At 42.5% G+C, this 23,462-nt stretch overlaps 1 protein-coding gene across 2 annotated transcripts in view; it reads right to left on the reverse strand.

Annotated features, from left to right (window-relative positions):
* LOC147434722 (phosphoribosylformylglycinamidine cyclo-ligase, chloroplastic/mitochondrial-like) overlaps positions 1-5,425 on the reverse strand; it is an 85,470-nt gene extending 80,045 nt beyond the window's left edge. The window contains exon 1 of one of the 2 annotated variants that reach the window (XM_086491168.1): positions 5,065-5,425. In XM_086491168.1, the coding sequence (XP_086347294.1) occupies positions 5,065-5,332 (268 nt within the window). In that variant the 5' untranslated portion in view covers positions 5,333-5,425. The remainder of the gene's footprint in view (positions 1-5,064) is intronic. The other variant, XM_086491169.1, reaches the window with a different exon arrangement.
* Between the last annotated feature and the right edge of the window lie 18,037 nt (positions 5,426-23,462).

Here is a 23,462-nt window from a genome sequence, read left to right on the forward strand (position 1 = left end):
CCCAAGGTAAACCGCTCAATCTATTCTCTAAACGAGATCTTCTTGAATGAAGAGGCGGGTAGAAAAGAGCTCCAGAATCTTTCACAGTAAGCATTGATTGTATCTTTCTTGGTCATCCGAAGATCGTTTCAAGCAGCTCGTATATCTCGTTCATATTCTTGCATCAACCAAGAAGAAATAAAAAGCTTCTTAAATTTCAGTCATTTAACTGACGAAGTCTTGTTTAAAAGAAGCGTGGACCACCAAGTACGAGCATTCCTCTTAAAGTAAGAGGTAGCTCTCTAAAACTTGGAGTGCTCTGAATAGCGTCCTCCCGCGAAAGCAATGTCAAACTGCTGTATAAAAGACAAAGCCTTCCAAGCATCTGAGTATCCTGAAAAAGTATCAAACTTGATCGAGTGGCCACCTTTCTTAAACTCTCTGACTTCTTTGCTTTTATCTTCGAGAAAGTCATACTGGTTGACTTTGTAAAAATTCTTCTTGTTCGCATAAAAGTTTCTGTCATCGGAATCTGAGCTGTCTGTAGACGAGTCCTCAGTAGAACTGTCACTCTCTGGGCGAGATGTAGCCTTCTTTGCCTTTTTCCTGCCCTGCTTTGTTTCTTGCTTCGCTTTTTACCTTTTCTGTCTTCTTCGCTCGAATCTGAAGAGCTAGAAGAACTGTCAGATGAAGAAGAAGAAGAAGAAGAAGAACTGGGTACTCCTTCAAATCGAACACGCTTCTTCTGTTTCTTTGCCTTGTCGAATGTCGACTGACGACCCAAATATCCCGGGAAGTCAATGCCTTTTCTTCTGCTTTTTGCCATGCTTTTTGGCTTTCTTTTGCGCGTAGTTGAATAATCCGTGCATCAACCACCTCTTGTAATTCCTTCTCTGAATACTGTTTGTGATCAGAAGGTTTCCTGAGAGCGGGTTTCAGGGGTGGTGTAGTGGTTTTCTGCCACTTTGCATGCACTTCCTGAAAAGAAGTCTCTCTCATATATTTTGCCAATTTTGGATCCTTTGCAAAATTGAGCATCATCTTTGTTGCATCGCCGATCAATTGACGACGCTTCATCTCTCTTTGCTCCACCTGAGTAGGCCGAGGTGGACCATACTCTCTGCCGGAATCTTCGTTGTGATCCCTGCCCGCATCTCCAAATGCAGAGGGAGTCGACTGATCCTTGCGTGAAGCCATAGGTGCCGCGGAAAAAGAAAATGGGGATCGGATTTCCGGTAGAAGAGAAATCGGTTGTGCTCTGATACCACTATAACAGACTTGGACACTCCAAGTCATGAATCAATCGCGACAGCACCAAATAACCACTTCAAAACAGGTCACAGATCACAATAGATTTGCACTGACCCGACGGAGTTCCGTTGAGATATTGGCCCCAAAGACTGGTGCCCCTTTCGGTATTTCTTTATGTATTAATCAATGATCAAAGTACAAGAGAGCGGTTAGGGTTTCACTCTCAGACTCTGCGTCCAGATGCTCTGAGAAGTGAGGCCCTCACCGCAAATTTAAATGTTACAAGGGATGCCCAAAAGCAGAGTCCCAAAAGCTTGAAAGCAAAAGCAGATTCTCTCTCTCTCTCAATGAGTAAAAATAAAGCAATTCGACTCTCTCTCATCCAATTCTTTCGTAGCAAAAAGCCAAAAGATGGGATTTGCGTCGCTCAAAAAAATTATTTTTATTTTTATTTTTATTTTTTATTTTTTTTAATTTCCACCTCCGTGATTTCCGGGAATTAGGGTTTTTGCAATATTAGGGTTTCTGTTGTCGGTAGCCACGTCATCACTTTGTGACAAAGCGACACAAAGTCTTTTGTGGCTCCTTCGATGCGTCATCTTCGTCTAGAGTCGTGCTTCTTTCTTCTTCAAGAATCTCCATGGCTGAAAATTCCTGAAACCGCTTCCAACACAAAAACATGAACATACCCATTCCATGTAGAGTGATTGGAAAAAATCTTATCTTCCTAAAAGACTGTGCATGCAATGTAGATGAACAAATAGACGCAGTGCCAAACCGTTCAACAAACATACGCAAACCATGAGATCGAATTTTTTCGTTCTGATCTAAATCAATCAACTGTGGCAAAACACAAAGGAAATGCCCATGCTTGGTGCTCATACTTTCTTGTGCTCTTTCTCCAACTATGTCGTGCCAAGGAAGAGACATGGAATGTGAGTTCCTTGAATGCATACGTTTCAGCTTTTCATGAATAATCCGTATACATCCGTGCTCATTCATGAGGGAAACGTGCTCAACGTACAATGTCATGCCTAGGAAAAGGGATCACATAAAGACGCTAACTAAAATACAGAAAACGATCACGAATGAAACACTCGATCAATGCATGCTGACTAATCATGCGAACACATAGTACTTCCTATGAGGGTTCTTTGAACTTAGGCTCGAGAGCCAAGATCAGATCTTCGAAATCTATCGAGTCTGCAATGAGGTTAGCTTCACTAGAAAAAGCATCAACTAATCCATCCTCTTTTTGAAAAATCACCTCATCTTCATGCAAATCATCATGCTTGTCATTGTCATCCAAATCATCATGCTTATCATTATCGTTCAAATCATCATGCTTATCATCGTGCAAATCCTGTGTGTCAAGCTTGGGATAAGAAGAGACTAAGAGAGTCTCCTTTTTCTGATTCTGTGCAAACTGGGCCTACACAATAGAAAAAAGTTGCCACAACTCTTTCATGTGTTGGTCACCCTTCTCTTGTCTTGCTCTGTTCTCGCGATCAAATTCTGCTTGTCTTACTTTGGCTTCCAAGCGTACTTACTCCCGCTCACGCGCTATGGCTGCCATTTTGTCTTGATACTGACGATCAATTTCGGCCATTCTTTCTGTTGTTCTTGCTTCGCGTTCTAACTCCCTATCCCTCATCATCTTGTTGAAAGCCTGTATAGGAGTTAGTACAATCCTTGGCGTAGATGGGGAAAGGGGAGGGTCGGAAAAACCTCCTGGTGGGGAAAATTCTTCTTCACCTGTCTCATGCTCATCATTTCCAAGTAAAGTATCCATTCCGCTTCGAGTGATGACCATCCACAGAAGTCTTGGGTTCTTGTGCATTCTTGTAGGCTTGGAATCTTGCGTTCACAAGGAACTTGGATTCTTGGGAGTCTTGGTTTCTTGGGATTCTCGAGGTTCTTGCGATTCTTCTTTCGCTTGCAATCTGTGTTCGAGAAGGATCTTCTCTTCACCCGCACCCCTTGGCGGCCTTGTGCTCACACCAAGGTTGCTTTTTCCCACCTCACGTCGATTGGCCGACCGCTAAGTGCACGGTCCGCTCTCAATGAGTGAAAAGAGGCACAAGGGGAGGCTAGACAAGCCCTTTTTTCTTGGGTTTCTTGTCACTCTTCAAAAACACGATTAGGAATCGACACGCCCAAGATGACTTGGGTTACGTGCGACCGCAACAAGCAAAAAAAATTATGTGGTTCTTGTGGTTCTTTCCTTGAGTGATACAAAACACTGTCAAAGCTTTGATACCAATGTAAGGTGCAGCGGAATGAATGTTGAACTTTGCTCAAGATAAGTGCTCCGAACTGTGCTCAAGGATTCCTTTTACTTACGGAAGGGAGAGCCTTCCGTTCCTTTAGTGAGAGAGTGCAATGGACACAAACAAAGTGAATGGACATTGTGCGTGAAGGTGCATGAAACTGAGAGATAGAGAGAGAAGAGAATACGACACCAGAGATGTTGTCAAACCCTCCTCCAAGGATCCCACTCTCTATGGCGAGAGTGGTCTCCTTATGATTGCAAAAATCTCTACAATGCTTGGACTTGCCGACGATGTCGATGACGATGAGGACGACGACGAGACGGACTGAAATCTGAAAACTCTAAGGGTTGAAATCTGCAAATCTTTATCTGCTGAATTTTGACTCTATGTCGGGGACGATGTCAATGGCGATGATGCGACGACGACACGCTAAAACACAGATGCTGAAATCTACGTTTTCCGGGCTGAATCTTCAAACTTCGCGGGATCTGACCATGCGACGAGGTTCTGCTGCGGGAAGGTGAGATCTGCGAGGTTCGGGGCTTCTTCTACGGGTTCTAACTGCGTAATTCCTCCTTAGAATCAACAATAGATGGAGGGTGCAACCCCCAACCCTCGACTGTGAGGGTGATGTCTTGACTATTGACAAAGCTATATAGACGCTAATATATATATATATATATATATATATATATATATATATATATATATATATATATATCCGGTCCCGAATTGTTGTCATGTTCTCTAAACTCTCTCTCTTGCAAAAGTATTGTTCATGCCAAGTTAACTAAGTACCATGTTTATGTTGCTACCATCAATTAAGTCCACCCGCTATGCTCACAAAAGTAATCTCACAAAAGTGTTTCATCTAATTTCCTAATTCCGCTACTCTGAAAGTTCATAGGCCATTTCCATTACGTTGTTATATATATATATATATATTGTTTTATATATATATATATATATATATATATATATATATATATATATATATATATATATATATATATTAGCATCTACATAGTCTTGTCAATAGTTAAGACATCCCCCTCACAATCGAGAGTTGGGGGCTGCGCCCTCCATCTATTGTCGATTCTGAGGAGAAATCCAAGCAAGCAGTCAACGGATGGCCATCACGTCAGCTCTCGGAATCGGTACAGACTGCAAGCCAAACATGCCAGTCTAGGTTAACATACGTAATGCAACAAGTTGTAAACACCTCAGTATCCGGAATTTTTGTTGTAAACACGTCAGATTTAAACAATTGTTGGCTGCTCTACAATCTTGCCACCTCAGCAACCGGAGTCGGCTAGCTGGTCCCCCTCCCCCCGACTTGTGACGGCCAGGAATGGTTGTGCAGTGACCATTCCCTGAAAACGTGCTCCCATCATGGCTCCCGCAGTCACCATGATCGCCCCTTATTTCAAGAAATGGTCACTGCACGACCATTCCTACACCATAATTTATCATATTTGCATTGTGTTACATACCACACTTGTAAAAGCAATGTAATGGATGCGTTCGGAATGCCTGCGTTCGGAATGCCGAAGAAACTTACCAAGCGGAAAAAGGCCACCAAAGCCGCCAATGCCAGGAGCCATGGCAGCTATTCTACGGACTAGCTCAGTGCCAGCATCGATGTCAACACCCGCATCCTTATATGAAAGGCCAGCTTTGGTCTCAGCTACCATTGCTCTACACTTGAAAGGAAGACTCGTAGGACACCAATGAGCAGGCACATTTGACAGGTGTTGCTTCTGCTGGAAAACGGGACCCAAGCGTGCGGAGATGGGTTGTTGATGTGAAGAAAAAACCAAGCGCTCCATGATACCGTCAGAGAGAGAGAGAGAGAGAGAGAGAGAGAGAGCGCTGTGATACGCCGAACCCGGTTAACTAAAGGCCGGCCCCAAAGGGGGGAGGCCTTAGTGATGGTTTCCTTTTTGCTAATGAAAAAGGGGGATTATTTTTTAAAAGTCACGATTTTTTAATTGGATGAACGAGAGAACACTCATATCAAAGATTTGAGGTCTTAGTAGTGGCAGACAACTAGAGGAAAGAGCACACATGGAGGAGCGAGGTGCATGAGCCCATAGAGACAATACAAAAATGTCGATTGCATATTGTAGGTAAAGTATGCCATTGGTTCTCTCTCTTAGTTCACCAAACTCCCCCACTCTTTCTCCCCCCTCTCTCTCTCTCTCTCTCTCTCTCTCTCTCTCTCTCAAACTTAACATACGCATTTTCAAAAAACTCTTTGTGATTTGTGGTACTGTGAGCGGGCCAGATCCGACGAGAAGATCGACCACCAGTTGAAGCAAGCTACCTCCAACATCTCAAATTACAGTGACGATAGCCCAAGGTATACCTGCTCCCCCTAATCTGCTGGTTGTTGGGCAGGTACCACCACCCCATTTTCCCTTGCTGCCCATCTTCACAATTGCCCACTTTCTGTACACTTCTATTAACTCTCGCAGACTATGATTAATTTTAGCCCCCAACTCCAATTATATATTGTCATTATCGAAGCTACTGGTGGTTGGGCAAGTACCATCACCCCATTTTCACAATTGTCCGCTTTTTGTACACTTCTATTAACTCTCGCAAACTATGATTAATTTTAGCCCCCAACTCCAATTATATATTGTCATTATCGAAGCTGCTGGTGGTTGGGCAGGTATCACCACCCCATTTTCACAATTGTCCGCTTTCTGTACACTTCTATTAACTCTCGCTAACTATGATTAATTTTAGCCCCCAACTCCAATAATATATTGTCATTATCGTGCTCTATATCCATTTAATATGGAATTGATTGTTTGGAACTCTGAAATTAACACTATTTTCATGTCCTAAAAATGCTTGTTCGTCTGTCTGATGTTATTCTTACAACCAGGCTACACTCATGCACAACTAGTTGGGATATTCGAAGAGACAGGAAGGGGCGATTCACTTTTTCTTATTATTTCAGAATAGCATTAGCCCTTCAAATGGCCCTTCAATGTTATGTAATTGTCATCTACTTATGTAAGACTCATTATTCGTGATTCTGTTGTGGAGGATGTGGAACTTAAAAGAACATTTTCCCTTCCCATCGAGCTATTGCATCTTTTCTACGAACAACTTTTTTGTTTTGAAGTCCAGAAGCAGTGTGAGCTTGTTGCCTATGCTTCTCTTGCAGGCAAGGTTCATGGGTTGAAGGGTAAAGTTAGAAGGAATGCCGCATGGTTTCTAAAACTTCTACTCTTTAGAAGGTTGGGTGGTCTTCCCCCTCAATGCTCATTTGAAAAAGAGGAGAATTGCCTCCAAAATCTTTAAAGATTAGCCTTGCTTCTTTTTTTTTGGTGGTGGTTTGGGGGGGGGGGGGAGATCAGCACCATCATGTTCATGTTTTTGTTATGCTGCTTAAAAAATAAAAAATAAACAAAATTGAGGACCTCATTTCAACTTAATTTATTCAACTTTAACTTAATTTGGAAACTCAAGGCAAGGCAAGGCATCTTCTTTATTTTAATGATAGTTGATGTGTTGAAAATTCTTTGTTTTCCAATGAATTCTTTGTGTTGGGTCCATCTCGTCATTGTCACTTCCACAATGTAAAAAGTGACCTCATGTGTATTTCATTACCTACAGTCTCCAACTTGCCTTTGGCTACTTTGAACATGAAATGACAGTTCTTTGGGAGACATACCTTTCCTTGAGCAGTGGCAAAGCTTTCATGATGTGGCTTAGTTTTAAGTCGAGACAGACCTTTCCCTGAAAAGTGACAAAGCTTTCTAGATGTCCTCAATTTTAAGCAAGGATTTTTGCAACGCAAGGGCACCAGTATTGTGGTACTGGCTCTTAGAACAATAGGATTTATGGACCTCTCCCATAACAAGCTTGAAGAATTCAGTTGCTCCTTTGTGGTTGAAATTGATATGTCTAATAAATACATCTTTGGCCCAAATCCCTTCAGCTGGTGGGCAATTGAGAGTTGCTTGTTCAACAAGTTTTGAACACAACCTAGGTCTGCGGTGAACCCTTGTGCCAATGTGTCAAAAGATAACCTTGAGACAAAAATGTTGACTTTGGCATGACATGGCCAATAAGTGCATTGGACACTCACTTGAGTGTGAGCACATTGGCATGGGCACCTCCCTATGTGCCTCCAAATTCCACATCACTACCAAAGCTTTAGTGCACTTTCAAAGGGGACATCTCCTCATTTGAGATGATCTTGCTAGAGCTCCTCATTGGAAAGTGACCTACAGACAAGGGATTTTTTAAAGATGGAAATTTGGTAGGTTGGCTAAGGCAACTTGTGAATGAGAGGCATCAATCGGTTAATATCCCCTAATAGATAACATTAAACAAATTATATGATTTTTCTCATTTAAACTGGTTCATCCAAACACCATCCGATGTGCTGCTTTATCATCTCAGTAGTCCCTAGTTTGATTGTCCATCGAGGATGAGAGATAAAGTTGGCTTGGAATTTTTTTGATAACACTAGCTAAAATTGATGGAGAACTAATGTGCCCTTTTCATTACTTGTTTACCTTGATTGTCTAATACTAAATTTTACAATGGTTAGGGAGCTGACATGTGTCCCTTATTCCCTTTGTGTCAAGGGAGCCTGTGTGTGTGTGTGTGTGTGTGTGTGTGTGTGTGTGTGTGTTTCTCTCTCATCCCCTACTAAAAGGGCTCGCCCCCTCCTCTTTAGGAGTCTTTGAAGACTTTGTGTTCACTACCAAGCATCCAACTTTCCTAAGCAATGACCATTGGACTTAACCTTTGAATTTTGGAACCTTAGCATTTTGGAAGTCTTAATGGGTTGAACCTTAGGTCTTTGAAGACCATTGCTTGCACATTGCTCTTATGCAAATGGTCCCCCTTTGGATCCCTATTTTCCCTCCTTTGAATCCCTACTTCGATCAGTCTGCTAGCCTTACCAATAATCTAGCTTTTTCTCTCCTGGTACTTCCCCATATTAAATGATCAGTTTAACATGAGAAAATCATCTAGGAGAATTAGATATTAGTTATTATGATAGTGTGTGTGTGTGTGTGAGAGAGAGAGAGAGGGGCGGGGGGGGGGGGGGGGGGGGGGGGCAGGAAGCTCTGTGTTGCACATGCAAAGCTCTCTTTAAACACGATCACCTACATGAGATACACGAGGAATACACACACACCCGCACACACACACATAGCGCTTTCTGTCCAAGGGCATAGCAAGGAAGGGTCCATGAAGCTCTGTGTTGTTTTTCAGTAGATGGTCTCTGTCCAGACGCAATCAACTACATGCGTATTTTGAAGGCATTTGATTCTATGCAATATGGTAATATGGCCACCAAAATTCATGACTATATTGATAGTTAGAGGTTGTGCTTTGGCACTGCCTTGGTACAAATCCCGTTATAGAGTGCATTGAGAGAGAGAGAGAGAGAGAGAGAGAGAGAGAGAGAGAGAGAGAGAGAGAAGATCAATCTTCCAGCATGGAAGGTGCTCCAAGGCATGTAGCTGCATAGGTGGAATTTCCATCTATAGCCAACCATTGAAGGCCATCTCAATCCTCCTAATCCCATACAAAAACCTCAAAGAGAGAGAGAGAGAGAGAGAGAGAGAGAGAGAGAGAGAGAGAGAGAGTAATGGAAATAGCCTATGAACTTTGAGAATAGCGAAATTAGGATAATCAAAGAGAGCATTTTTGTGAGACTACTTTGAGAATATAGAGGGTGAGCTTAATTGATGTTAGCAACATAAGCATAGTACTTAATTAACTTGGCACGAACAATACTTTTGCAAGAGAGAGAGTTTAGAGAACTTGACAACAATTGAGGACCAAATTTATATGGAGCTGGTCCCCCCTCCAATCGGCATTTGTATCATAGAGTCTCCCATCAAGAGAGACTTGGTACAATACAATCTTTGTGTTCCTTGTGACATAGGTGATGCAATGAAGATGGAAAGCTTCATGCATCACGAGCATAACATAGACTTTGTAAAAAACAGTAGCTATCCCCAACCTCAGTCCCAAGGCCTCAAACACCTTCAAAGGTGGAGAGAGCTAGCAGGGAATGAGGGTAGGGAAGAGGAAGAAGAAACATTCATAGGAGAAAGAAATAGTTCCTCACTTATCATCACTCTTCTTGCTAGAATACATAATAGCATAGTAATGAAGATGGAGAAGATGGCAAGCTTAAGCATTGAAACATGGCTCTTGGTTGGATTTGCATTCCATAGCCAAGAGTGTTGGTGTAGGCTCTCAACTTCTCTAGTAGCTTGGAGAAGGAGATGGAGCTCTTGTACTTTGCACTCCACACAATGAGAGAGAGAGTGTGTGTGTGTGTGTGTGTGTGTGGAAGAGTATACCCCCCAAGCAACCCCCCTCCTTGCTTTGGTTGACCCCCACTTCTAGCACCTCCTCAAGCTTGACCAATCTCACAGGCTTAGCGCATATCAAGCAACAAGGGTAGTCTTGGGACAAGTGTCCCCCTCTCCCCTTTGAGAGAGAGGACTTGATAAATGCAAAAATAATTAATCAACTCAACTAAATCATCATTGGGCCCCAAGGGAGGATAACCAATAGGCTTTAGGAACACTATGAGGGCAACATGAGGAGGAGCTTGACAAGTGTCCTATTTGCCTTCTTGGTACCAAGCTTGCCTTGTGTGAGGGTGTGTGTGTGTTCTCTCTCTAGCCCCTAGAATGAGGGCTCGTTTCCTCATGAGTAGGGATATGATTTGAACACCTTACCCTCAAGCACCTTAGTCATGGAGCACCTTAGCACCTTAGTCATTAAGCACCTCAAGCCCCTTAGTCAGCAAGCACGACAAGCACCTCAAGCTTGGGCCGGATTCCCACCTCAAGCACAACCCTAGCTTACCTAAGGTCAAAGGACTTTTAACACTAACCTTTGGAGGTCTTTAATGAAGCTAACCCCAAGGTATTTTAAGATCCATCAGCTATCCTTGCTCTTTGATAGATCATCTCTCATTTGGACCCCTTTACCATTGGCCCCGTGTTGAGATAGACCCGTAAGCACACTTCTATATTCTAACCCTTGTTTCCGTCTATTCTCCCACATTAAATGATCAGTTTAATATGCAAAAATAATTTGTCTTGATTAGATATTAGATTTTATGACATTACCTCTCCCTTGAAATCATAGTCGTCCTCGACTATGAGGTAGAAGAGATAAAGCCTTAGTCATTAGTCAATGTTTCTCCCAAAGTAGAGTGATAAATTTTACTTGGTGTTTGAGAGACTTCGTCATCACAAACATGATTCTAAGCATGCATACTACTTAAATTTGTGCACAATGAAAAGAGAATTAGTCTTATAAGACAAAAACATTGGTCATTTGAAAGAAATTTGTACATTTGCTTACTCTAATGTAGCATTGTAAGCATTGACAAGGTTCATACTATCCTTTAGTTGTATTCCTTGCATCCATCTAGCATCTTCAAAAGGATAATTTTTGAACTTAATAAGATACTGTCGAATAATCTTACCATGTCGCAATACCTTGTCTTCATGCCAAAGGATAGCTTCGGGTTGTAGCACCTCTTCTTGGTCTTCGATTTCGGAAGGGTCTTCAATAATTGGTTCAATTGGTGGCTCTCCTTTGTAGGGCTTAAGTAGGATCACATGAAAAGCATTTTGTATGAGGCACTGGTTTGGCAACTTGAGTTGATAATCCATTTCATTGATTGGCTTCAAGATTTGAAAAGGACCATAGTATCTTTTTGCTAGTTTAGCATAATACTTTTGATGGCCAGTAGGATTTTGTGACACTGTTAGCGACGGAAATACACTGGGTTTTTATAACCCCCGGCGTCGCTAAAACCGTCGCTACGAGAGCGTCGCTAAATGCGTCGCTATATATAGCGACGCTCATAGCGACGGTTATAGCGACGTTTACACAGAAGACTATAGCGACGCTCATAGCGACGCTACAGAGCCATAAATAGCGACGGTTATAGCGACGCCCGAGAGAATTTTTTTTTGGTGACAGGGCATTGAATGCCCTGCCACCCATCAACCATATTGTACTTGATTCACTTTTTTAAAAAAGTGCAAGGGTAGATAATAGACCCAAAATAGTCACCCACAAGACGCATTGTTTGCAAAATTGACAAGCGTAAAATTGACAATTGTACACATCATAGGCAAAATGAATTGATTGGCAAATGTAATAATGACAATTGTACAACATCATAGGCATAAAGAATTGATTGGCAAAAGGAACTGCGGTGACAAATGTAATAATATACATGGTTCAAAAAGACGTATAAAATCCGTCTCATGATACATAAGCTATGAGAAACCCTAAACTACTGCTATCTAGCTACGACTAAACTGACGTCGTCTAGTCAGACGTCTCATCGCGTCCAAGCGGTGTATCTGTCGGATTCTGCAAAAAAAGACAATAAGACAGCTTTCAGTAAGTATAAACATATAACGACATTTATAAAACAATACAAAAAATAGAAAAGAGTAAACCCTAATACTAACCATGCCGCCGCGAGAACTGAGAATGTCCATCAGGGCGTTTAAGCCCTTCCTGCCTGCGTACTCGCGCTCGTACGGTGTGGGATCACGTCCTGTCATCGACCACTATCAAAACATACAAAGATTTCATTATGTTAGAATTAAAAAACTCATAAACCCTAAACTATCGAACATAAAGAGCAATGCGAAAACACTTACAAAATCGGCCTCAAATGATGCCCATCCACCGCTCCCCAAGTGGTGCGAGCTCCCTGCCTCTACTCGCGCTCTGGCTGCATCCTTTTGTTGCTTCCACTTGTCGGGATTCTCGCGCGCTGCTTTCTTCGCATTCTTCCAATCTTCTTTGGCCAGCCAATCTGGCCTGTTCCACCCATTCTTGATTGCTTTTTGCACTTCGGAACGCTTGTGTTTGCAGTATTCGCGCATTCGAATCTTCATCAGGTCTTCATTGAAGCGCTGACCCCGTGTTGGAACGGGAAACTCATCATGAAGTATGCTGATGACTCTGTTTTTTAAATCACTTGGTACTTCACTCCATTTGTTTAGTATGTAGTGTCTAAACAGCTGAGAGCAAAGACCACGCATGCGCGAGATCACCTTCTTGCCGTCATCATCCATGATGATGCCGCCGCTGAAGTCGACGGAGTAAGGCAAGCCCTCTGGCCGGTGACGCGTGAACCTGGGTGTCCCGGTAGGGGTCTCTAGCGGCGTGTCGATGGGGGTACGGATGTCAGGTGTCTCCACCGGCATCTGGGCCCCGAAGCGAGGAGTGTCGAGTGGGGTGGCTCCTGGCGGAGTAGGTAGAGGTGTGTAGCTGCTAGGAACAGTCAGCCGTGCAAAACCTGGCGTAGATGGCGATGCTGTGGCTGGTGTGGGGGCGGGCAAAGAAGGGGAGGGTAAAGAGCCTCGTCGAACACGAGGCGGTGTGGAGGCATCGGCGACGGAATCCCCACAACAACCGCCACCGCCACCACTAGAGCGCTGGTGTCTAGACGAGTGTGAAGATCGTCTCGTCGACACCGAAGCTTCGGAGCGCGCCGAATGCTCCGAAAGAGAGGGAGATGCGGATGGAGTAGGAACGCGCGATGATGCGCCAGAGCGATGACGCTCCACGTACCACTGTCTCTGCTGCGGTGACAAAGTAGAAAGAAACTCCTCATCATCCATACCTGCATTAAACACACGAATATTTAAACTTAATATTGAATGAATAGAGTAGACAATGACGCAAAGACCATTAAATACAATGACGTAATGACGCATATAAATACAATGACGCAATGAATTGAGTGATAGAAGAGGCAAGTCGAAAACTCAGAATTTTCAATCAAAAGATGTGAGCGCGAGTAAAAAAGAGCGTTATACACCATGGAAGGTACTTAGAGAGCCAGAGCTTTTACAACACGGAGCAAAATTGTTCAAATACAATATTTGTGGCTTTAAGAGATCTCTCTCTCATCCTCGCATAACTCAGCATAACTTCCTATATCTATATAGAGCTCTCCGTTTAAACACATATCCTCTGTTTCATTTTGTAGCTCCTCTGCATGCACCCCATATAGAGTAGTAGCATCTTGATGCTCGTCTGGCACCACCGCACGGCTTCTGATTGAGCATCTTCTCTGATCTCCTCCATTGATGCCGTTGTGATTGGCACATGGTAGCCTTCATACGTCCTTGCACTACGAGGGGCTACCTCTATGACGTACCACCAGTTTGATGTAGACTTTGTAGGATGAAATATTACCTGCCAGAGCCACATAACTTACATGAGAGCTTTCAAGCACATAACTTGTAAAAGGGGGATGTTAACTATTTACATACTTACTTGTTCACAATGCTCGGGTAGTACGAAAGTGTCTCTTAGGTCAGTCCATTTCTTAGTAGAATCCACCTCAAGAAAACCAGACTCTCCTCTACGCACAGTAGCATTGCGACCCTCCATGATTATCTTGAACCATTGCACGTCGAACAAGTCGACAAAAAATCCTCTGTAATCGATCCTCAAAATCTCTTGTAGCGTGCCGAAGTAAGTGAGTTCCGCCACCACAGGCTCTGCATCAGAGGAACGTTGTCGACTAGACTATTCAAATTTTGCCATGATTCCACAATCTTGAGTAAAACGCTTTTTGTCGATCCATTCCACCCTAAAATGTCGACCTTTACACCATGCTGTTGTGTATGACTTATACTACAACGAACAAAGATTATGAGTGGCCGTTCAAACGTTTAGAAATAAAGTCACTAGCTAGTCGTACATTGCAAACTTACCTTGGTCGCGCAACCCCGAGAGTACTCCCACTCTTCCTTAGTCACTTCGTCACCCCATTGTTGTGCGCTTTTCAATTGGTTGTGCAACCATCTTAAGCTCATGAAGGTTGGTAGGCTCTCCAGAACCGTCGGATAGTGCATCGGTGGTCGTCTTCCCCGTCTCCACTCGATTCGTGCCCTTTGTCGCTCTTGCTTTGCATCCTCATATTGTGAAATCCACTTTTGCATCACTGGATTGTGAAGCATGCAAAATCGGTTGATTTTAGCCTCTAGATCTTCCGTCATCTTCTTCTCAACACCGAGATTGCACATGACAATCCCATATATGCGCTCATCATCTATGGTTCGCCATAGCGTGTCCCGGGCTTTATCAAATCCGTCTAGCCACTCTCCAATGTACACTAGGGACTCTGATACCAACCAACCTTCTGCCATGCTACCCTCCGGACGTGCCTTTTGACGCACATATCCCTTAATCGTTTTCATGAAACGTTCTAAGAAGAACATCCATCTGGAATGAACTGTGCCAGCTATTTCCACCTCATCAACTATGTGAACAAGAAGATGCACCTGAATGGTTAGCATGGTAGTAGAAAAATGTTTCTCAAACATGCACACAAGCTCCGCAGCATTTAGTTTGGCGAATGGTATGGAGTCTACGTTGATCTCCTTTTGTGAGATCCATTGCACCACCTTTGCAAGTTTGTAGATTGTGTTACGGATGTCGAGAGACAAACATCCCTCAATGGCAACCGGTAAAATAAACTGTAAAGTATGTGCAGCAATGATATTAAAGTCCACTATGAACGTACCCGACACATTTTATGCCAATCGTGTGACTTCAAACCGGTAAGCTTTCCTTCTTTAGTAAAACACGTTCGGAGCGAGTGCATTACGCCAGTGGGGGTCCGCAAAGATCGAATGGTCTCTTTTACTTTGCGTTCTTGGGCTCCTGTGAAAATCCATGGTGCTTTAGGGAGTTTTATCGATCCATCAGACGTTGTTTGCGGCCAATATTGCTCCATACGATCCACATTTCTAAGGTCAACTATGGCTCCCAAAGTATCTTTCTTGCCGGTCAGATGGTCCCATAGTAGATTACCCACATTCTTGAATATGTGCATTGGATCGAGCAAGTGATTGATCATGAGTCGGGGCCAGTATGGTAACTCGTACCATAGAGATAGTCTCTTCATCCCTGGAGGCAATCCGTCATCGCACATCTCCTTCTGCTCTAACCATGCTTGTGCAGACATCCTTGGTGGCTCTCTTCCCAAAAAGCTGTCGCGTAACACATGATTCTCTGGAAGATACGCTTGATGACCTTCGTAGATTTGCTTCTTCAGTGAGGGCGCCCTACGTGCATTCAGTCTAGGTCCACATGTGACACATGCTCTGTATCCGCTTGTTTGAAGCCTTGCATGTATACACATGATAATAGATCAACTATGGGAAAAAACAAGATTTACAGTGTCTGAGTGAGGAGTGTCAATAGATCACCTGAGCATTCTGTTAGCCCGGGATAGTCATGCATGGTCCACATTAGAATGCCTCTGATCAAAGCATTCCGTCGTCCTGTGTGTCAGCTCATATCCACCACCTCTATGCCAATCCACAATTGTTGTAGCTCTTCCAATAGTGGACGAAGATACACATCCATATTCTCCACTTTATATCGCCCTGGCACAATCAAGCTTAGCCATAGGTGCCCCTTCTTCGTAGTCAACCACGGGGGAATGTTGTAGTCGACGATGACAACGGGCCATACACTGTAAGATGTTGATCTTTGACCAAATGGATTTACGCCATCCATAGCCAGGCCTAAGCGCAAATTTCGAGCTTCCCTGGCAAAATCCGACCATGTTCCATCTATATGTTTCCAGGCTGCGCAATCTGCAGGAATTCGTAGCACACCATCCGAAGATTTATTCTCCTCATGCCATGATGCTAGGGCGGCCATGGACTTACATTCGAAGAAATGCTTGACGCGAGGAAGCAGAGGAAAATGTCGCAAAACCTTTTGTGGAATTTTTGTCCCGTGGAGATCTACTCGATATCTTTCGGAATCACATTTCGGACACTTCTCCATGTCTATGTATTCCCCTCTGAAAAGAATGCAGTCATTAGGACAAGCGTGGATAGAACTGTAATCCATCCCCAAGTTTTGCAAAATCGTTTTTGCTTCATCTCGGGAATCTGGCATCACATTGTCAGCTGGTAGTATGTGCTCTTTAAGCAATCTACACAACATAAAAATACGATACAGTCATGTAAAAATCTATCAGATCATTATACATTTAGAGTTTTATTAAAGTAAACTAATTGTAATAGATCACCTAAAAAGCGCTGTGACGCTAGTGTCACTCCATCCAAACTTTGCCTGCATGTTGAGAAGAACCAGGAGTGCTTTCAATCTAGACATACGTGCTCCATTATACAATGGCGTATCGGCTTCACTTTTCATATCATCGTAGATAAGCCTTTCTGAATCCATGATCGTCTCGATCATTTCATCAATCTCGGACTCAAACATTGCCTCGTTGGGAATGTGCTCTGCATGATCATCCCCTGAGCTGTCAGAGGCTACATCTTGTGGCCTCACATATGCTGCTTGACCAAAGCGCCTGCGAACACGTCTATTGGGTTGCAAGATTGCTGCTTGTTGGCCAACGTCAGAGTCCGACGAGTTATAATTGGCAACAACTCGATCTATAATAGATGGATCGAACTCGCCAAATTCGCGAACGTGCTGCAAAGAAACACGTCTTGTCCGTCGCACAGCATGCTTGCATTGATTACAAGGACATAAGACCCTCGTTGAGAGATAGGTGTTTCGGTTGGACGGTCCCACATCCTCGTCACTACTCATAATGAGGATAAAAATCTTATAACCTGGACAACAAATTTAATATTCTATTGGCATTCTTCGTCTTATCTCTCTCTCTCTCTCTCTCTCTCTCTCTCTCTCTCTCTCTCTCTCTCTCTCTCTCTCTCTTTACCTTTCATTCTCTAGTCATGTCCAATCCCCGCACACCTCGGTCTAGAGGTGCACGGAGATCAGAACCACCGGGTTATAATTTCGTCTTTATTGGTCAATACCTATATTTGTGGGTACAAGAAATCTACAGACCCACGTCTACATGATACTGCATGTAGTGGACAAAACCCCTTTGCCTCTTCTCTAGCTGTAGCACTTCACAGCATCTTAACATCTTTTCACAGTAGATCTTTTCACTGTTCGTCTAACTCTAAACCCTAAACCGTAAGTAATTCTTGCGTGGACTCGATCTAACGTAAATAAGCGTAAATCTAAATAAACGTAAATCTAACTAAAAATAAACCTAAATCTAATTTAACATAAGTCTACATCTAACCTAATCTTTAACGTCTTTTGGGATAGTTTCCTACGACGTTAAAACTCTCTTCTTCTTGTGTGTGTGTGTGTGTGTGTGTGGGTAAACCTAAATAAACCTAAGTCTAATCTAATATAACATAAATCTAAATCTAACGTAAATTATGTTATATTAAAAACAAGGAACTAAACTAACAGGGATTATAAGAACCTTAAAACTGATTTAACACATAATTTTTCACATAACTCGGCAAGAGTTGTCATTCTCATCACTAAAGATGTGAGAGTTAACTTCCGGCGGTGACGCTGCCTCATCTCCATCCACATCTGACGACAGCAATTGGCCCTTTAGACCGTTCTTGCTCTTGTTACTAACTTTGAAGTTGCTGTTGAATGACTAGAGGTTGTCTAGATGGTCATTGTGTCGGGGATGTAGTGACTCTTGCCGCCCTGAAGATCCACCTTCTTCCCTATCTTCTGAAGACATTTCACCAGTACTTTTGGATCAACGGAGCCCACCATGAGTGAAGGCAGCAATACCCTATATTCCATTGAGGGCTTTCTTCACCCGCTTCATGCAGGCATCGCAGTCTATGGAGACCTAAATCTAATCTAATATAACGTAAATCTAAATCTAGCGTAAATAAACGTAAATCTAATTAAAAATAAACCTAAATCTAATCTAATTTAACTTAAATAAACCTAAATCTAATTTAACGTAAGTCTACATCTAACTTAATCTTTAACGTCTTTTAGGATAGTTTCCTGCGACGTTATAACTCTCTTCTTCTTGTGTGTGTGCGCGTGTGTGGATGTGTGTGCCAATAAAAAGAGATAAATGGTATAACCTTTCTATCACCCATGCCAAGTATGATAGATTGGTTATGCCATTTCCCTCTTGAATAATAGGTCTTGAGTTCAACTCCTCCTCGGCTAGATCTTTAGGTCTTTTAATTTTAATTAGTTTCCTACGACGTTAAATTAGTTTCTCTCTCTTTCTCTCTCAATGTGTGTGCGTTTTTTTGGATCGTATGCATGTTTTCTCTCTCTTTTCCTCTCTCAATGTGTACGTTTTTTGTTGATGCATGTTCTCTCTCTCTTTTCCTCTCTCAATGCGTGCATTTTTTGTTTATGCATGCTCTCTCTCTCTTTTCCTCTCTCAATGTGTGTGTGCATTCTTTGTTTATGTATGTGTGTGTGCGTTTTTGTTTATGTTTGTACTCTCTCTCTCTCTCTCTCTCTCTCTCTCAAAAACACTATGTGTGTGTATGTGTGTGTGTGAGAGAGAGAGAGAGGGAGAGAGAAAGAGGGGAAGGGAACATGAGAGTGAGGAGAGGGAAGGAGCATATCTGGCTCTCCTTCCTCTCCTCGTGTGTGTGTGTGTGTTGGTGTGTGTGTCTGTGTGTGGAGAAGAAAAAGAGAGAGAGAGAGAGAGAGAGAGAGAGAGAGGGAGAGAGCGTTACCTGCTCCTTGCTTGAGGGCGCCGAAAAACACAGATCTGAGATCTGAGTTTTTGGGCGTGCTCTGTTATTTTTTTAGCCCAGTCAGCGTCGCTATGAGCGTCGCAAATTTACAAAGAAATTGCGACGCTCATAGCGACGCCGGGATTTTTTTTTTTGAGCGTCGCTGTGTGAGCGTCGCTAATATGAATAGCCTCTTGTAGTGGTTTGCCTCAATCGAGCCTCAGGAAACTTAAGTAATACCCAATCATTTTCTTTAAATGCTAAGGCCCTTCTGTGATTGTCACAGCAAATAGCTTTTTGCCTTTGTTGAGAGATGGATATAGCCTCCTTAATCTTTTGAAAATATTCTTGTAGGTCACGGCTATACTCATAGGCAACAAAGATCTTCTCATGTACTTTAAGTAGCAAGTGACTTTTAGGTCTTCCCTCAATGATTTCAAAAGGTGCTTTTCCTTAGAAGTATGGACAGTATTATTTTATGCATACTCTACAAGAGGTAAGTACTTTTCCTATTGTGAGCATTGATCTACTTCTGTAACATAAGTCTTTAGTAAATCGAGTATCGTGAGATTGGCTATCTCACTTTGGCCATCCGTTTGTAGGTGATAGGCCGAAGAGAAATTCAATCTTGTACCTAGATTTTCAAAGAGACCTTTCCAAAAATTAATGGTCATTCTAGGATCTCTATTTGACACAATGGATGTTGGCAATCCCTGGTGTTTGAAAATCTGAGATATGAAGAGAGTTGCCATTTGGTGTGCCTTAATAGTCTTTTTGACAGGAATAAAGTGTGCTTGCTTGCTGAACCTCTCAACTATTGTCCATATTCTCGTATCCCCATGGATAGACTTGGGTAATCCAAAGATAAAATCCATGGATAATACTCTCCCATGGTGAATTTGGGATAGGCAATGGCTGGAGTAATCCAGGTTGCTTCCCTCTATCATACTTAGTCTTTTGGCATACCACACATTTTGAAGCATACTCTTGTATGTCCACTTTCATGGTAGGCCAATATAAATATGTCTCTACTCCTCGGAGAGTAGGTTGAATGCCTCTATGCCCCGCATAGGGAGGAGTATGGGATTCATACATAACTTTCTCACGAAGGGAGTGGGTAACACATAGCCTATTTCCATGGAGAAGATAACCATCCTGCAAGATGAATGGTTCCTCTTTCTTCCCCAAAGCAAGGGCTGACATTACATCTTTAAAGTCAGGGTCAATGGCATACTCATCTATCATAGAAAATAGATCATTGTGAGTAGCTATAGACACCGCATTAACTTTTGGTCGTCGTGAAAGTGCATTGGCCACTTGATTGTGCTTACCAACAATGTGAGAAATATGAAATTAAATTGCAAAAGAAAATTTGGTCACATCATTTGTTTGTTGAAAAGCTTGGTTTGTATCATGAAGTACTTTGAGACTTTGGTGGTCTGTTTGTAAAATAAATGAAGTCCCCAATAGAAAGTGCTCCCATGTGTCTACGGCATGTAGAGCAGCTAAAAGCTCTTTTTCATAAATGCCCAAGACTTGTTCATCCACATTGAGCCTTCGGCTCTCATATGTTATGGCATGCCCTTCTTGGAGCAAGACTACTCCAAGGCAATCACCACAAGCATCACATTGGACCTCAAATGGCTTTGAGAGACACGGAAGCATAAGGAATGGTTGGGAGGTAAGCTTCTCTTTGAGCTTGTCAAAAGAATTTTGCTCCTTAGCAGTCCATGAATACTTAACATTCTTCTTTGTTAAGTCATGTAATGGTCCTACGATTTGAGAGAATTTTTCTATGAAGCGTCTATAGTATGCACACATACCAATAAGCTTCTTAGCTCATGTAGATTCCTTGGATTAGGCCATGCTTTTATTACCTCTAACTTTGATGGATCCATATGGATACCATCTTGAGAGATAATATGACCTAAGTATTGAATCTCTTGAAGATGATACTTTTCTTTTGATTGATAAAAAGCTTGTTCTCCCTCAATGCTTGAAAAATCAGTCGGAGATGTTGCTTGTGTTCCTCCAAGGACTTGGAGTAGATGATGATATCATCAAAGAACACTCCAGTGAATTTGTGGCAGGGTCGAAAGCTTTTCTCCATTAAACAATTGGATGTGGCTGGTGTATTAGTCAAGCCAAAAGGCATGACTAGATATTCATAAAGACCAAACGTTGTACGAAACGCGATCTTTAGGATATCTTCATCCACTATCCTTACTTGATGACTCTTTGATGATAGCCACTTTTAAGGTCAATCGTACTAAACTAGGTAAATCCTTGTAGCTTATCAAACAGATCTTCTACTTGAGGCACGGGAATTTTTTTTTCGATAGTGATGTGGTTTACTGCTCGATAGTCCGCACACATACGATATGTACCATCTTTCTTTTGCACTAAAAGGATTGGAGAGCAAAAGGGAGAGGATAGGCCTCACCATCCCTTTGTCTACCAATTCTTGTACTTGTCTCATGAGCTCCTCTTGTTGAGCTTGGGAAACTTAAGGAGGCTTGTTAGGCGGTGAGCTTCTTGGTAGGAGCTCAATTTGATGGTCATCATCCCCTCATTTTGGAGGTAAGTCCATAGGGATATCATCGATGAATACATCTTGGAATCCTTTTAGAAAATTAGACAAGTCTAACTCTCCTTGATTCCTACTAAAAGGGCGGTGGTAATGCGTGTGCTAGTCTCCACCCAACCGTGCTATCTTATAGCCTTCCCCTAGCTTACACACTGTCCGGCTGTGCCGGTGGCCTTGCCCGTAGGACCCATGTCCTTACATTACCCCCCCCTTGGAGAATCATTTTTGTCCTTGAAAATGAACGTAGGAAAATGTTTCTTAAGTGCGGAGACATTCTCCCATGTAGAACCTTCTTCAGGTCTATCTAGCCATTTTACCAACACCTGTCGTCTGACATGTTGTCTGGTGCGAAGCTCATGAGAATCCAAAATCTTTTCGGGCTCATGAGGGATGCTTGGCGGTTTGATAAGGTCAACTAACACACCTGCGTCAATGAGATTATCATTCTGTCCTAGCTGTTTTCGTAAACGGCTAACATGAAAAACAGGATGAACTCGTGAGTGCTCTGGAAGAGCTAACTTATAGGCCACTTGACCTATACGTTTGAGAATGGTAAACGGTCCACAATAGTGTGGTGAAGGTTTTGCAACTTTTCCCGTCTTCAAAATTTTTGAATGCTCCGAAACCTTGAGGAGAACCTTGTCTCCTTCTTTGATAGTAGCAAGACAACGATGCTCATCTACGTACTTCTTATATCGATCTTGGGCTTGCTTAACATTCTGTCTAGCAACTCGAAGCATGTCAAAATGGTCTTCGAGAAAATCCTTCGCTTGTTGTATCTTCTCCTTAGCCAACCCCACCGTAACGGGTGATCTCGATTGAAATCCACATAAAAGCATAAATGGACTAAACCCTGTAGTCACATGCTTATTATGAGCAAATGCCAATATAAGTAAGTAGTTTTCCCAATTGGTTTTCTTCTTGCTAACGTACGCTTGTAGAATATCCTCTAGCACTTGATTAACTCTTTTGGTTTGACCATTTGTTTCTGGATGATTAGTCGTACTTAGATTAAGTTTAGTTTTCAACTTTTGAAACACAGCTCTCTAGAAGTGATTATCAAACTTTCGATCTCTGTCACTAATGATACTAGCTGGAAGACCGTAGAGTCTATATATATGCTCTACAAATAGCCGTGCTAATTCCAATGTCTTAACCGTAGTCTTAGTGGGAATGAATCGACCCATCTTTGTGAGACGGTCTACAATTACCCATATGGCATCATGGCCACAATTTGTAGTAGGTAATCCTACTACAAAATCCATAGAGATACTCTCCCGCTTACCTTGTGGAATCTCTAAAGGATGTAAAAGGCCACCTACCTTGAGGTGCTCTGCCTTATTAACTTGGTCGGGTTGGCAGTTTAGTACGTACTCTTGAACATCATGATATAATCCTCGCCAATAAAATTTCCGTCGAACTAAGGCATACGTCTTACGAATACCTGGATGACCAACACTTAGACTATCGTGACACTCAAATAAGATTTGGCACCTAGTGTCTGATTCCTTTGGCATACTCTACCCTTGTGGAGTAAGTAACCATCAATAATGGAATTTTTTTTCCATTGCTTAAGCTCTTCCTGAGTAGGGGTGGAGCTTTGTGTGTTGGAGTTTTTATCCGCGCGTGCAGAGACATGTTGATCTGATTGACAGACATGTGAGTGTGAGGGACCCCTTTTTAAAACTGCACTCCACACTTTAGCGTGTGATTGATCTTGTGCACACTTGCCACGTAATGATTCCAAAAATCCACTCTTTATTTCTGTGAAAGCAAGTGAAATAATATGAG

The sequence above is a fragment of the Adiantum capillus-veneris genome, chromosome 19 (assembly GCF_014529385.1).
Source record: "Adiantum capillus-veneris isolate H3 chromosome 19, ASM1452938v2, whole genome shotgun sequence".
Lineage (NCBI taxonomy): Eukaryota > Viridiplantae > Streptophyta > Polypodiopsida > Polypodiales > Pteridaceae > Adiantum > Adiantum capillus-veneris.